We start from the raw sequence: 16,362 nt of genomic DNA on the forward strand, positions 1-16,362 counted from the left end.
TAGTGAAGGTTATAAACAACAAACGCAAAAGTTTTATGCTCATTTAGAATCGTGACTGTACCTGTGTATTTTATTTCAATTGCAGTCGGGGACCTTGATGTATTGACATTTTCCCATTTAAAAGGTCCCCGACTGCAATTGAAATAAAATACACAGGTACAGTCACGATCCTAAATGAGCATAAAACTTTTGCGTTTGTTGTTTATAACCTTCACTAAACACTCATATTCTAATAATTTTTTACATTCATTAAGTTGAGTAACTAACACAACTAAAAATTATTTTTGTCTTTTCAGTTCGCTTTTTCGCAGTCGTGTTTTTTAATTTTTAATTAATTTATTTTATTTTATACTTTTTAGAATTTTTACATTCATTAAGTTGAGTAACTAACACAACTAAAAAATATTTTTATCCTTTCAGTTCGCTTTTTCGCAGTCGTGTTTTTTAATTTTTTATTTATTTAATTAATTTTGGGGTCATGATTTCGTTAATAATCATTTGAAGTCACTTTATATTACTTTTGCGAGGGCGTCCTCAGTACAGAAAGGCACGCAGAGCGCCGCATATATCGGGCTACGCCCGACTACTTTGGAACGCGTACAGTGCGCCACGAACGTCGGGCTACGCCCGACGCTTTGAGCAAGAGGGCACTGAAGGCGTCTTGGTAAGGGTACAGCGTTTCACGTATGTGGGCCTACGCCCGACACTTAGTATGAGAGAGTCAAAGGCGCCTGGCTTTGGACCGAGTGCAGCGCGCCACGTACGTCGGGCTACATCCGACTCTTTTACCATTAAGGCGCCGAAGGCGCCCGGCTTTAGAACGCGTACAACGCGCCTCGTACACGCCCGACGCTTTGAGTAAGAGGGCGCCGAAGGCGCCCGGCTTTAGTAAGCGTACAGCGTGTCACGTACGTCGGGCTACGCCCGACACTTTTAGTACGAGAATGTTGAGGGGACTGGCTTTGGACCGCGTGCAGCGCGCCACGTACGTCGGGCTACACCCGACGCTTTGGGTATGAGGCCGGCTTTGGTAATCATACAGCGTGTCACGCTACGCCCGATACTTTTAATATGAGAGAGTCGAAGGCGCCTGGCTTTGGACCGCTTGCAGCGCGCCACGTACATCGGGCTACGCCAGAACCTTTAAGTGTGAGGGCGCCGAAGGCGCCCGGCTTTGGTATGCGTACAGCGTGTCACGTATGTGGGCCTACGCCCGACACTTAGTATGAGAGAGTCAAAGGCGCCTGGCTTTGGACCGAGTGCAGCGCGCCACGTACGTCGGGCTACATCCGACTCTTTTACCATTAGGGCGCCGAAGGCGCCCGGCTTTAGAACGCGTACAACGCGCCTCGTACACGCCCGACGCTTTGAGTAAGAGGGCGCCGAAGGCGCCCGGCTTTAGTAAGCGTACAGCGTGTCACGTACGTCGGGCTACGCCCGACACTTTTAGTATGAGAATGTTGAGGGGACTGGCTTTGGACCGCGTGCAGCGCGCCACGTACGTCGGGCTACGCCCGACGCTTTGAGTATGAGGCCGGCTTTGGTAATCATACAGCGTGTCACGCTACGCCCGATACTTTTAATATGAGAGAGTCGAAGGCGCCTGGCTTTGGACCGCTTGCAGCGCGCCACGTACATCGGCTACGCCAGAACCTTTAAGTGTGAGGGCGCCGAAGGCGCCCGGCTTTGGTATGCGTACAGCGTGTCACGTACGTCGGACTACGCCCGACGCTTTGAGCAAGAGGGCACTGAAGGCGTCTTGGTAAGGGTACAGCGTGTCACGTATGTGGGCCTACGCCCGACACTTAGTATGAGAGAGTCGAAGGCGCCTGGCTTTGGACCGAGTGCAGCGCGCCACGTACGTCGGGCTACATCCGACTCTTTTACCATTAGGGCGCCGAAGGCGCCCGGCTTTAGAACGCGTATAACGCGCCTCGTACACGCCCGACGCTTTGAGTAAGAGGGCGCCTTCGGCGCCCGATACTTTTAGTATGAGAAAGTAGAAGTCGCCTGGCTTTGGACCGCGCGCAGCGCGCCACGTACGTCGGGCTACGCCCGACTCTTTTAGTATGAGGGCGCCGAAGGCGCCCGGCTTTGGAACGCGTACAGCGCGCCACGTACGTCGGGCTACGCCCGACGCTTTGAGTATGAGGCCGGCTTTGGTAATCATACAGCGTGTCACGCTACACCCAATACTTTTAATATGAGAGATTTGAAGGTGCCTGGCTTTGGACTGCGTGCAGCGCGCCACGTACATCGGGCTACGCCAAAACCTTTAAGTGTGAGGGCGCCGAAGGTGCCCGGCTTTGGTAAGCGTACAGCGTGTCACGTACGTCGGACTACGCCCGACACTTTTAGTATGAGAAAGTAGAAGTCGCCTGGCCTTGGACCGCGCGCAGTGCGCCACGTATGTACGTCGGGCTACGCCCGACTCTTTTAGTATGAGGGCGCCGAAGGCGCCCGGCTTTGGAACGCGTACAACGCGCCACGTATGTCGGGCTACGGCCGATGCTTTGAGTATGAGGGCGCCAAAGGCGCCCGGCTTTGGTAAGCGTATAGCGTGTCACGTACGTCGGGCTACGCCTGACCCTTTTAGTGTGGGGGCGTCTTTGGCGCCTGGCTTTGGACCGAGTGCATATACTTGGACAAGTTGCAGGAAGCGCACATCTTTCTTACGCTCTGAGCCGTAGGCCCTACGTGGAGCTCACCCTTCGGCCTTAAAAAAAATGTCATCATCATCATAAATGTTAAAATTAAATCAAACCATACGGTTATAATGATACTTTCACGATTTGTTCTGCCAAAGTCGGTGCAGAGTTAGCTTAGACGGACTCTGTATCGTATCGATTAATAAATAGAAGTTATATTTTAAACTTTTCGATTCCATAACCGCAATTACGAACATGTTTTAAAAACTATGAGTAGTATGTACCTACCTAATATAATATAATTATATTTTTTTATGATCAGCGGTCAAACCCTTTCCTTTTATTTCAATAAGTATCCCATTCAATAATAATATTTGGTTTTATGAGATTAGCTTCTCTTAACATATTTTGTCAATTCTTACTTTCTCAAAATGAAACTTAAACCCACATGTTGCATATATAGTATCAATCGGCTTTCAGCCCTTCATTTTGATACCCTACTCGATAGGTTTGCACGATATTTTTTTCTAAAGGTTGCGTAATATGGCGTATTAAGTCCGCCATATTGTTTTTATAATAACGTCACATAGCCTATGTTACCCGGGATGACGTAAGGATTCTAATGATGTATCATACGTCTAAATCGGTTAAGGCATTCAGAAGTTAAGGTGGAATAAAGAAACTCACATACATACAAACATGAACGCTGAAAACAATACACTCTTTTTGTTTGGGCAGTCGTGTAAAAACAGAATAAAATAAAGATTTAAATGGGGCTCCCATACAACAAACGTGATTTTTTTTTTTTCATTATGGTACGGAACCCTTCGTGCGCGAGTCCGACTCGCACTTGCCCGGTTTTTAATACAATGGACATTGGTTGGAGTCTGTGCTTAACTACTTATCCTGAAGCCTGAAGCACGGCTTTGACTTCGCATGAAAGTTCGCCTCACTGGGGCACTTCGGACTTTTAGGCCCAGGGCTATAACCGCGAAAATCGAAGTTTGCAAATTGCGGGCATTTTTCTCTGTCACTCTAATTACGCCTTCATTGTTCACGTTTTTTAATACGAATAGAGTCTGTGCGGAAAGAGAAGAGTCGTGGAATGTAAAGGAGCCTATACATTCTACGACTCTTCTCTTTCCGCACAATCTATAACCGTATATTTGAAATGTGTTAGGCTTTAACATTCACAACAACTCACCGTGTATAGTCATCCACGTCTTGTGATCTCCCAAGTCAGTAAAGCCGACAAATATGACCCCAAAAAGAGGCTTCTCCACACTGGCTTTAGCGTACAGCTTTTGGAAGACCTGAGACTAGGTCTTACTGTTGATAACTGCTAAGTGCGCACCCTCGTCGGAGCAGGTGGCGAAGGCGGTAGACCAGTTCTTTTCCTGCGTATGGAACTTGTAACAGCGGTTTGTTCGGGCCTCATATTTATAATCTGCAAAACAAGTATTAGTTAGCTCCAACTGTAGTCAGGGAGTGTTTAACATCACATCTACTTCCTCCCAAGACTGACAAGGCGTAACAGACCGTCTCATCTCCCTAATTTTTATGTTTTTTTTTTAATCTAATTTGATTACACGGCCTCTCGTACCGGGACCTTGTAGTATCGACGCCAACTCCAGTAATGGTCTAAGCTAGAGCTACCTACGGAAATAGGTTTGCAATTTATAGAGCAACGAAATCCCTATTAACAGCTTCCAGGCGCCCGAATTAATTAATAATGATAGTATGGCACACTAACTAGAGGGATTTCGTTGCTCTATAAATTGCAAACCTATTTCCGTAGCTAGCTCTCCGTCTATAAACTTTCATGAGAAGACAAGAAAATGCTATGAAAATATTTAATTAGATATCTTCTTCCTCCTGCAGTTCAAACTGTCAAAACAGTTTTGCAGGGACTTTGTTCAAATTGTAATATTGTATTCTGAATGTTTAATAATTCAATATAATAAACAAATAATAATAACAGTATCGTTGTCGTCGCATACCAACACAATACCTATCATCACAATATTATCCCTACTAAATAATACCTAAATATTATAAATGCGAAAATGTCTGTCTGTTACCTCTTCATCACGCTTAAACTGTTGAACCGATTTAGATGAAATTTGGTATGGAGATAGATTGAGGCACGGGGAAGGACATAAGATAGTTATCATCGTCATCATTACTAAAGCTAGTATAAGATATTTGGAGTTGTACCTTTATCATCTGTTCCACAGTCCACAACGCTTGGCCTCTTCCTCGTTAAGCAGACAAAAGGCAGAGCCACCGAACAGCTGCCGCGGATCATTGCGTTCTCATCCTTATCATTTTGAGTGAGATGCAAGCAGTTCTCAGTACGACTGGCGTTTAAAGACTCCTCGTGTACCAATACCGACTTGCTAGACAATCGAGTGCCTGAAACAGCAAAAGATCAACAAAGTCTCATTTACGCTGCATCTTACGTAAGCGAACAACTCGCGAACGCGACGCGGCGCGGCGCGGCGGCGGGCCCAAGGCGTTCGCGTTCGCAACGAGATCGCCCTCGTAGGACACTTCTATAGGTATCAAAGGATTGATTCACCCCACGCCGCATCGCTTCGCTTCGCGTTCGAGTGTTGTTCGCATACGTAGTACGCTGCGTTAGACGTTTCAAAAACTTTTAAAAACTTGCATGCAATTTAACGATAAATTGCTAAGTACAGAACGCGCACGCTAGTTCTTGAACCGTCTAAAGGGGCTTAAATAAGAATACCCACTTGACAAGTTATTTCTCCTTTTATTTTCTTAGCTATATGTATGTCATATTTCCTGTTGCCTTTCCATTGAGGCGGTGATGCCAGAAGACGTGCGGGAAACAATATACATATAACATTAAGTAGGTCTCTACGTCGTAGAGAAAAAAGTGTTCAACTCATGTATCCTACCCTGCCTCACGTATGGATGCCAGACATGGGCAGTGACTCAAAAACAACTCATTAAACTGAGAACCTGTCAGAGAGGAATCGAAAGGAGCATGCTTGGTGTTCGGCTAAACGACCGCAAACGAGCAGAGGAAATACGACAGCATATGAATATAAGACAGCTAAAATGGCGATGGACGGGACACATGACAAGAGATAGCAGGACAAAATGGACCAAAATTATAACGGACTGGTTCCCACGGGATGGCAAAAGGAAACAAGGCGGCCAATTCAAAAGGTGGGGAGATGATATTAAAAAAATCGGAGGAGTAGAATGGCCTAAGAAAGCAGCCGACAAAACAGAATGGAGGAAGCTGGAAGAGGCCTATGTGTCACTTGACACGCTGACCACTAAACCGGAAAACCGATGTGCTAATAGTTAATAAGATTTAAAGTATGTAAAATATGTTTTATTTATGTTTAGTATCAGCAATAAAGGCTATTACATCAAAGGTCCCTACGTCCGCTGGATTACAACCATTGCTATTGGTTGATTCCAGCACGTCTCCTCCTATCTCCGCCTACAAAGAGTAACCTCATGCTTTCTCCCATTTGGGACTGTACTCTGAGCTTACTAGCCGGACTAAGGCTTAGATTAGAACGCACTGCGATTAATTTCGTGCGGTTACACGCAAAAAGTGTAACGTACGGCATGCTTCATAAGCGCATGCACTTGCAAGCATCTTGCAAGACTGAAACCGCAAGAAATTAATCGCAGCCTTAGTATGTACAAAGAGAATAGAGTGAATAGAGAATGATTGTCATACTAAATTTTGTGGTCACAGTAAATTTACTGCCATCTTTCGACAGAGCGATTAAAACTTTTAGAACGCCATTTGACTTTGATCCTTATTTTTTCACTGATATGTGTTAAATTTGTTAATTGTCAAAAAGTATCGTCATCTACTCGAGGATAGGCCAAAGGTATGGTGCAATCTTTTCGAGCGAAGGCGTGTCATATCATACCTTCCATAGAGTAGTAGTGCCCAGTGGCGTAAGTATCATGTACTCCAGTAAACACTTTCAATGTCTGGGACTTGCTCATTTCATTACGGATTGCTTCTTGTAAATCATCATTTTCAGGTGAAGCGAGTACAGCATCTGTAAAGAAAATATTTACGTCACATATCATCAGGCAACTAATACTCATCGAGACAATTCTAAAAACACAAATAGGTTGCGTTATTTTATCTCAGAGTTTCCTATGGCTACCTCGTGTCTACATCGTCAGATCAGCTCGAAGGTAATATTGCATTGTCACCCGACTTACATATGTAGGCAAATTTTCAGCTTCATTGGAAGTTGAGAAGTAGGTACCTAAGTAGGTAGAATTTAACTGCCAATGAAAGATTTGACCCGTACAAACATGTACATATGTTTGTACGGGTCAAATAAGCTTGGTAAATTTGCTAAAGATACGAAATAGATCGGATATGTCAGTGTCAAAAGTGACATATCTTCAAGCAAAAACGTCACTTTTGGCACTGACATATCCGATCCATCCTTAGCAAATGTTTGACGTATCTTAAAGTTCGAATCGGGCCGTCTAACGGGTCCTCGATAGAATTACGGGCTGCCGGGTCTCTTTGTAGGAGCTATCTTTGTAGTGGTTACCTTCGCGCGCGCAAATCAGCCGCGCATCCCTCCATGTTGCGGGTTCCAAGTGTAAGTTTAGCCAGCCGGCTGTCTTGGGGTAGTAGGTGTAGTCCCGTTGCACCGGATTGGCCTCTGCAACCAGGTAAATAGGTATAGTGTATAGTTTTTTTTTGGTCAATACAATATTCACAACAATCACAACGCACTTAAGACTGTTGTGTTTTCTAATAAACCAATTCATTTCTGTATAAATCAGTATATTAATATTGTTGACACTGATTGATTCCCGAACTTTTGGTCTCTGTCACATAATTTTATTTTCTCTCTGGAGTTGCAATCATATAATTCATATGAATTATATCAGTGCAAGTACTGTGTAGTAAACAACAAAACAAAGGCAATTTTAAAATAGGTACAGTTACAATTTACAACCGTTACAATAGTGTACCTAGGTAGTATAGTCTGTTCGAGAAACTGAAAACGGTAAAAAATAGAGATACTACTCCTAAAAATACGTGTGACATCTCATTAGATTCGTCATGATGCCTCACACATATGATGCACACAAAAAATATCAAAAGTTATAAACAAAAAAAAGGGGGAAAAAAGTAGATATTTTTTATTTCCCCAATATCTCCAAAAGTATTAATATTGAAGAAACCAAAATTACTATTATAAAGGAGGTGGATATTTCCAATAAATATTCCATACTTGCAGAACCGCATCTCCATTATTTATACTTTTTATTCAACGCTGAACACAGCCCTTCGCGCCTCATTTTCGGGAAACGCGCGCGGCGTGAAAAAGCGAGTACGTAACATTAAATATAATTTTAAAGTTAAAGGTATTAAATATTCATTGAAAAATTTAAAAAAATTATGGTGTATTTAAAACAGGTCAACAAGTGTACTACTTGTAGAAATTTATCTTAAAGTTAGTTTTTCAACAAGTTAGGCAATTTTTAATGAACAAAATTTTCTACCTTCTTTATTGAAAACGATAATAAATGTATTAATAAATATCGTAAAATTTTGTCGCTTTCTAGAGCTCTTTTCATATACATGCTTAATATCTTTTATCTAATAATCTTTTATATCGTATTAGATAGTTTATTAATATATCTTATAATATTCGGATAAACAATAATTCTGCAGCCTTTAGTTTTTTTCTAAAATTCTTAAAAGAAAAAACTGTCTGAGGTAGAACAGCTTCCCCTATTTATCCTCGTAAGACCCCAGCCAATTATTGCGCTTTTGAATTTGGAACTTTCTTTTATTTCTATTAGAGTTTATAACTCGAATTTAATTTGTACATGTACTTGTACTAGTACGCGGGGACTTACGAGAAACCTAAAATCGCCAAATCTCGCAAAATTTTATGGAGATGACACCTGTTAGCGTACCCATCGAGTTTGAAAAATACTTTTCACCACACCAACTCTCTTGATTGTTCAAAAACCGATAGCAAAGTTGCATTTTATTCACATGTGAGGCAAAGTAATCAAATGCAAATTCTGAGTTGTTTTCTTATGTTTGCTGGTTGAATTGACTTTTGAATGATGATTTTGAATGATAAATATTTAATAACATTAATTGGATTTGATTTAGTTTGTTTTTGTTTGATATTTTACAGTTCATATTTTCTTCGGGTTGGTGTGGTGAAAATTTTTGTGTTTCACTCGGGGGCAAATTTTGTTTAACTCTCGTTCTTTGAAACCCTCACAACGCTCAAGATTCCATTTTTTCCAATTTTGGAATCTTTCGCTTGCTCGGGTATCAAGATTAGCACGAGCGGTTAAGCAACAACTTTGCCCCCTTGTAAAACAAATAACTATATTAATAACTTACCAATAAAACGGATGGTAATAACCAGCAGTGAACAAAAACACAGAAAAAACTTGGTTCCCGTCATACTTACCTAGGGTACTTCACTGACCCAAACCGTATGATACTTTTGACGATCAGCTCAACATTAATGTTTAATTGTCCAACGCTAAACCTTTTATAGCAGACTGTCAATACATAGGTAAAACACAACACTATAGGTACGCTATAAATAGCTGTAAAATACCTACAATATACACTTTATTCCTTAGCCATAAGGTCCACAAATTTTTCATTCTGTTAGGCCCTATCAGACGTATTTTTCCCGGATAATATTTGTTTTTCTGGAAAGACCCTGACATATCACAAAAGTACGAAAATAAATAATATGAGCTCATGTCATGTATTTACCTATTTACATATTAATTCAATTTAAACTTAATTTGCTGTAAGTACCTACCTAACTTATTTCACAAGGGTATATTGGTGTCAAAGAGAATTTGAAATAGGTAAGGAAAGGAATATTGTCAAAGTAAATTATGTAGTCAGTAGGTACATTTACTGCCATCTTTCGACAGCAATTATTAAAACTTTTAGAACGCAATTTGACTTTTATTTGATCATTATTCTTTCACTGTGTTAGGTAAATTTGTTAAATGTCAAAAAGTATCGCCATCTACTCACTCGAGGATAGTAGAGGAGAGAGAGGAGGCCTAGACATTTAATAAATTTAACACATATCTGTGAAAGAATAAGGGCCTTCTAAAAGTTTTAATCATTTGTGTCGAACGATGGCAGTAAATGTACTAACTACATAATTTACTTTGACAATATTCCTCTAATTCAAATTCTCTTTGTTGGTATGTTACAAATGTACCTATATACCTACTTAAACTGAATTTGACCTGACAAACCTGATAAAGTTTCTAACTTTAGGTTATGTTGTATGCGACAATCCTATATGCCTTTCCTCTGCCCAACTCTAAACTCTTAGCTTAGCTTCTAGTTGGTTAGTTGAGGTTTCTAAAAAACCCTACCAAGTCCAAAAGCTCGCCAAGTCCACCACAATCCTGACAAAGGACCAACAATTCTGACGTCAGTAGAAATCCTGACGTACTTATAGGTACATTAGCAAGAAAGTTGCATTTTATCCACATGTGAGGCAAAGTAACCAAATGCAATTTTCGAGTTGCTTTCTTATGTTTGCTAGTAGAATTGAGTTTTAAATGATGATTTGAATGATAAATATAGACGGTCAAGCAAATCTTGTCAGTAGAAAAAGGCGCGAAATTCAAATTTTCCATGAGACGATATCCCTTCGCGCATACGTTTTTCTAATTTGCCGCCTTTTTCTACTGACAAGATCTGCTTGACTAGCTATATTTAATAACAATAATTTTGAATCGATTTGCTTTGATTTTGTTTGACATTTTATTTTACAGTTAGTATCCTTGTGTAGGTGTGAAAAGTTTTGTGATTCACTCGGTGGCAAAATTTATTTAACCCTCATGCCTTGAAACCCTCGCAACGCTCAAGATTAATTTTTTCAAACGGGTATCAATATTAGCACGAGAGGTTATAAACAACTTTGCCTCCTTGTAAAACAAATAACTATTAAACTGTCGTGAGACATATATACTAACATTAAGATAATTTTGATTTCTTATTTCACAGATTTTGATAAAATTTGGTGATTAGATAGTGTACTGTACCTCATATGACATAGATATCTAGGGACTGTGCGCATCACGCGCGCGATTGGTTGATGAGTTCGCATTACGCGCGCTATTGGTTACAACTATTGGTATTGGTTGGCGCAACTAGTTGCGTTAGACTGCACGATTGGCTGGAATCAGTGATAACACCGCTGAACTAGTACCATTTTTAGTGCCCGTAAGGTCCGTCCTTAGATATTATACGTCAATGGTGTACCTATACCTACATATAGAGACCGTGCGTGTTGGAGGGTCTGCCATCTCGTGACCCGAATCGAAAGCGAAAACAATTCACGCTTATAAGCAGGTGCTGCCTCATACACTTCTCGCTGGCTCTATTTCGCATAGTGGGGTCTGCCATCTAGTGGCTTAAATCTAAATGTCTCTCTGCATACTTATCTGTTCATGCACGCTCAGGGGAATAGGCCTATAGGGGAATAGGGCTATAGAATAGGAGAAGCGCTGGTGGCCTAGCGGTAAGAGCGTGCGACTTGCAATCCGGAGGTCGCGGGTTCAAACCCCGGCTCGTACCAATGAGTTTTTCGGAACTTATGTACGAAATATCATTTGAATTTACCAGTCGCTTTTCGGTGAAGGAAAACATCGTGAGGAAACCGGACTAATCCCAATAAGGCCTAGTTTCCCCTTTGGGTTGGAAGGTCAGATGGCAGTCGCTTTCGTAAAAACTAGTGCCTACGTCAAATCATGGGATTAGTTGTCAAGCGGACCCCAGGCTCTCATGAGCCGTGGCGAAATGCCGGGATAACGCGAGGAAGAAGCACGCTCAGGGGAATAGACGGATCATATGTAGTACGTACCTACTTACATTTTATTGCCCCAGATTTAGATTGTGTTTAGGGCGGATCTATATCTGAATCCCTAAAGTCTTTTCTCCTATCTTTGCATTCCCTAATATTGTTTGTCATAATGATCAGTTGTCCTAACACTAAAAACCCTAATTTTGGTTTCCCTAATTATTGAATACTTATCCTAATGTTATTAAGCATATTTTCTTTTTTGCGAGGGTCGCAGTTCTAACCCTAACCTAACCTACTTTTGTGGCAGCAAGTTCTAAAACCTGACCATTTTTCAGAACCTTACATTATGGAAAATAATCGTTATGACAATTGATAGTTAGGGCTTAAACTAATAACGCATAGACAAATAGTCCCCATACGGCTAACCTGCCAAAAGTGAAGGGGAAACACGATCGATGTGTGCGTGGAACGCTCGTGTTTTACGCTCAGCAAACACACACATATATACAAAATATGTTGCCAGTATTCATTTACTTCTCTCAAAGTAGAGGAATTTTAACAACATCCACACTTGGTTATTAATAATTTGGAAGTGTGTAGATTCGATTTTGTAGCAAAAGCTTTTTGTTTATTTTGGGATTTGTTGCATTTCTGTACTTTGTGAAATAAGGATTAAATAAATAGCTGATAAGTTTTTACTATTTTTATTTATTTAAGAAATGTGCATAAAATAATAAGAATAAATTTAAATAGGACAGAGCATATTCGACTGTGTTTAGTCAGTTTCCAATGTTTCCATATTGCGTCATTCCGATCAGTCAGAAAACTGAAACGAACATGACACAAAATAAAAATAAGAAAAAAGTAAATACTTACCTAAATAATTAACTTAATTATTAATTAATTGTTAATTTGACGACTGGTCTGGCCTAGTGGGTAGTGACCCTGCCTATGAAGCCGATGGTCCCGGGTTCGAATCCTGGTAAGGGCATTTATTTGTATGATGATACAGGTATTTGTTCCTGAGTCATGGTTGTTTTCTATGTATTTAAGTATTTATATATTATATATATCGTTGTCTGAGTACCCACAACACAAGCCTTCTTGAGCTTACCGTGGGGCTTAGTCAATTTGTGTAAGAATGTCCCTATAATATTTATTTATTTATTTATTAATTATAATTTTCTATAATTATACAATGAAATTTAATTGAGCGTATTTATTTTAGAATGTAGACGTCATGTCCCATTTGGAAGAAAAAATATTCATTACACTGGCAACATTTAGAAGAAATGGCGGCTGACGAAAATTAGGATTTTTGTATTTACGATTATGTAAAAATATCACATTAATCTCGTTACGTACGCGTGTAATGTAATATCAGGCGGTTTGTTTTATTATATGATGTGCTGTGACACCCATTCACTGTACAAACAACCATCTTTCCTGTAGTTTTTGATTTTTAAACGGGAGGTGTACACAAACCGATTTGACTTTGAGTACTGCGAGGGCCGTTCGAATACGATGATACGAGTGTGACGTGACGTCGCACTTGAAATGGCTTCACTGGGGGTGTACGAACTAGGAATCTATGCCTTATAAATCTATGAGTTAGGGCATGTGCCCATTATGACAATTCAGTTAGGGCAAGTGACTTTAGGACAAACGTTGTTAGGGATTCAGAATGACACCCGTTTAGGGCTTGTGCACAAATCACGCGAGGTTCGATAGGGGGAGGCGGGGTCACGAAAAAATCACGATAGATCACGTAGGGGGGTATAAGGAAACCTCACGTGTATTTTTCTACAGTGAACGAAACTAAGAAAAAAAATCTTATTACATGAGTAGATACTTTTTCTCGGTTTCGTTAAACATAAATCTTCACTCCGCACTTCAAAATAGCGAGTCTATTTAACGAAAATAGAAAATTAAACGAGGTTTTCTATGTACAATACTATTTATCTTAAAATTAGGTCGAATGAAAAAAAATCAAAAAAATACACGTGAGGTTGTGCGGGGGGAGGGGGATAGCCAAAAACCTCACCAAAAATCACCAAGTTGGGTCAAAAAGTAGCCGAAAACACCTCGCGTGATTTGTGCACAACCCCTTATTTCGACTGTGTTTCGACCAGAATGAGCAGCTCTTCAAATCTACCAATTTTTATCAATACTTATCTTATATCAGTTATAAGTATCTGACAAAAAAAAATAATCGACAATAAAAATAAAAATGGTCTATTTGAAATCTAACGGAAGTCTTCTCCTTTTTGAAGTCAGGAAATATGTACCTACATAATCATTTGACATGTACAGTCGCCATCAGATATATCGGAGCGGCCAAGGTGTTCACAATATCTGAACACGCGCTCTAACGCCCTGACAATAGAGGCGTGTTCCGATATTTGTGAGCACCTTGGCCGCTCCGATATATCTGATGGCGACTGTACAAAGATGTACAATGATAATTATTTATGACAAAGTCTGTGAACGGTGGCGCCAATTTTAGGTATTACGAATTTACGAGCGACGTCGGCAACTTGCAAGATCAGTCGAGCAACGGCGAGAATTTTCTAAATTACTTATGTAGCTGATAACGCAGTTCCGCTATTCAACACGAGATGGCGTTAAACTCAAACGACGTGAACAACAAACGGCCAAATCGAGAAGGTGCGTGTGTATAAGCGCTCTATACTTGTCGTGTACATTCTCGATGCTGCCGGATAAGGACCTTGCACTTGAACCTTCTAGCACTTTCCTAACGAGCAAACTAGGTGGCGCTGTAAACGGGGCCTATAAATACGGCGGAACGCCGGCTAGCCGCCAGTTGCAATCTGATTTAGCGCAAGTGTGAACTTGAGAATAATAATAACAAAGAGAATAAAAGCGTCTAGTCAAAACAAAATGTCGATCATTCCGCATTTTAACAACTGGGAACGGCCTCTTCGTAGGATGGAGAGGGATATCTTCAGAGCGGATCCTTACATCGACTTCCCCTACGGATCAATGGTCCCACGGACCTTCTTTAACCCCGAATTCTTCTTTAAACCCTGGAACAATATGCTGCAACCGTTTGAACAGCTGATGAAGCCCCTGGAGCAGTTATCCTCAGCCATGAATCAATTGGCACTGTGCGACGGCTCGATAACTTCGGACAACGAGAAATTCCAAATCAATGTGGATGTGCAGCATTTCAAACCCGAGGAAATACGCGTCAAAGTGATCAACAAACATGTTATTGTGGAAGGTAAACACGAGGAGAAGCAGGATGAGCACGGCTATGTTTCCAGGCAGTTTGTGAGGAAATACGCTTTGCCTGAAGGATGTTTGCCTGACACAGTGCAGTCTAACCTGTCTTCTGATGGTGTTCTAACGGTCACGGCTCCAAAAGTGCTAGCGTTGCCATCTACCGGCGAAAGGATAGTGCCAATAGCTCACACGGGCCCCGTGCAGAAGCAAATTGGATCACAATAGGTGCTTAATAGTGTTTCCAAAACGTGATTATTTTCTAAGACTGAATCATTTCAAAGTGTAAATTTAACCGCCTTTATTTTACGTAATAAAATAAATCATTAAAACGTATAATTGTGTTTGAATCATTTTTAATTTAGGTGTACCTTTTTCATTAGGGTAACTAGAGCATAAATATTAGCAATATTAGGTAGTACTTAGTGCACCGTGTATGTGGAAGAAACGCATGTAATTAGTACCTATATAAATTGTTTAATATTTGTGATTTGCCCACGATTCCATTACATATAGGTACATATTTATGTTTTGTACTATTTTTGGGCTACAGATACAAATACCCTAGAGGTTTCCAATAGTGGCATGCATGTAAAAATTGTATTAAAATTTAAAGTGAATAAATAAACTTAAAAAAAAAAAAAAAAAATAATGACCACCAAAAAATACTTTGGTACCCTAAATAAAGAAATCTCTCTTACTAAAAATAATTACTAAACACCTAAAAACTAATAAGGTCTAAAATTACAAAAGTACCAGCTGTTTTAATCAATCACGAATGCACTTCAAATTGTATTCAAACACCAAATATAATGATGATCACCAAATCTTGAAGAGCAAATTAATGCGATATTTTCACCTAAATAAACCACTTTGATTACCAAAAAATCTATACGTATTTGGTATTACGAAATATGTAAAGTAAAATGATGTCAATATTACAGCCCCTTCCGCTCAATCCCCCGTACACCGCACCGACCGCTCGCTCGTCTGCCCCAATCCTTCAGTCACACGCGAACCTCACAGAAAAGAAAGCTACTAGAAAAATGGGTTAGGTTAGGTTAGAACTGCGATCCTCACAGAACCGAACTGCTACTAGAAAAGTGGGTTAGGTTAGGTTAGAACTGCGATCCTCACAGAACCGAACTGCTACTAGAAAAGTGGGTTAGGTTAGGTTAGAACTGCGACCCTTATAGAAAAGAAAAGAAATGCTATCAGAACAGGCTATGTTAAGGTTCCGCCACACAGGCGCATTTTCCGGGCGGTGCGTGAGCGTTTTATATGTAAAAACGGCGCGCCCCGCACACGCGCCGCCCGCAAAACGCGCCTGTGTGACGGAGCCTTTAGAACTGCGAACCTTACAGAAACGAAATGCTACTAGAAAAGTGGGCTAGGTTAGGTTAGAACTGCGACCCTTACAGAAACGACATGCTACTAGAAAAGTGGGTTAGGTTAGGTTAGAACTACCATCCATACAGAATCTAGGTAGAAAACGGTTACGAAGTAGATTCATTAATTTAATAGGATAACGAGAAGTTAAATGTTTGCATGACATTTTAAATTAAAATGTGGTTAAAATTGGGTGGTTATTGCCTATTTTTAGGTTAACAATGATTAGT

At 40.6% G+C, this 16,362-nt stretch overlaps 2 protein-coding genes across 2 annotated transcripts; one reads left to right on the forward strand and one right to left on the reverse strand.

Annotated features, from left to right (window-relative positions):
- Positions 1 to 3,967: 3,967 nt before the first annotated feature.
- LOC134789578 (hemolymph lipopolysaccharide-binding protein-like) lies at positions 3,968 to 8,610 on the reverse strand. The gene is made up of 5 exons (XM_063760148.1): positions 8,607 to 8,610; positions 7,223 to 7,336; positions 6,575 to 6,709; positions 4,866 to 5,063; positions 3,968 to 4,095 (listed from the first exon to the last, which is right to left on the reverse strand). The coding sequence occupies exons 1-5, from the start codon at positions 8,608 to 8,610 to the stop codon at positions 3,968 to 3,970; spliced, it is 579 nt and encodes a 192-aa protein (XP_063616218.1).
- Positions 8,611 to 14,304: 5,694 nt separating this feature from the next.
- LOC134789675 (protein lethal(2)essential for life-like) lies at positions 14,305 to 15,082 on the forward strand. Its single transcript, XM_063760272.1, has one exon. It carries the CDS (start codon positions 14,402 to 14,404, stop codon positions 14,969 to 14,971), a length of 570 nt encoding a protein of 189 aa, XP_063616342.1. The 5' UTR covers positions 14,305 to 14,401; the 3' UTR covers positions 14,972 to 15,082.
- The last annotated feature ends 1,280 nt before the right edge of the window (positions 15,083 to 16,362 follow it).

Source organism: Cydia splendana, chromosome 4 (genome assembly GCF_910591565.1).
Source record: "Cydia splendana chromosome 4, ilCydSple1.2, whole genome shotgun sequence".
In the NCBI taxonomy this organism is placed as follows: Eukaryota; Metazoa; Arthropoda; class Insecta; order Lepidoptera; family Tortricidae; genus Cydia; species Cydia splendana.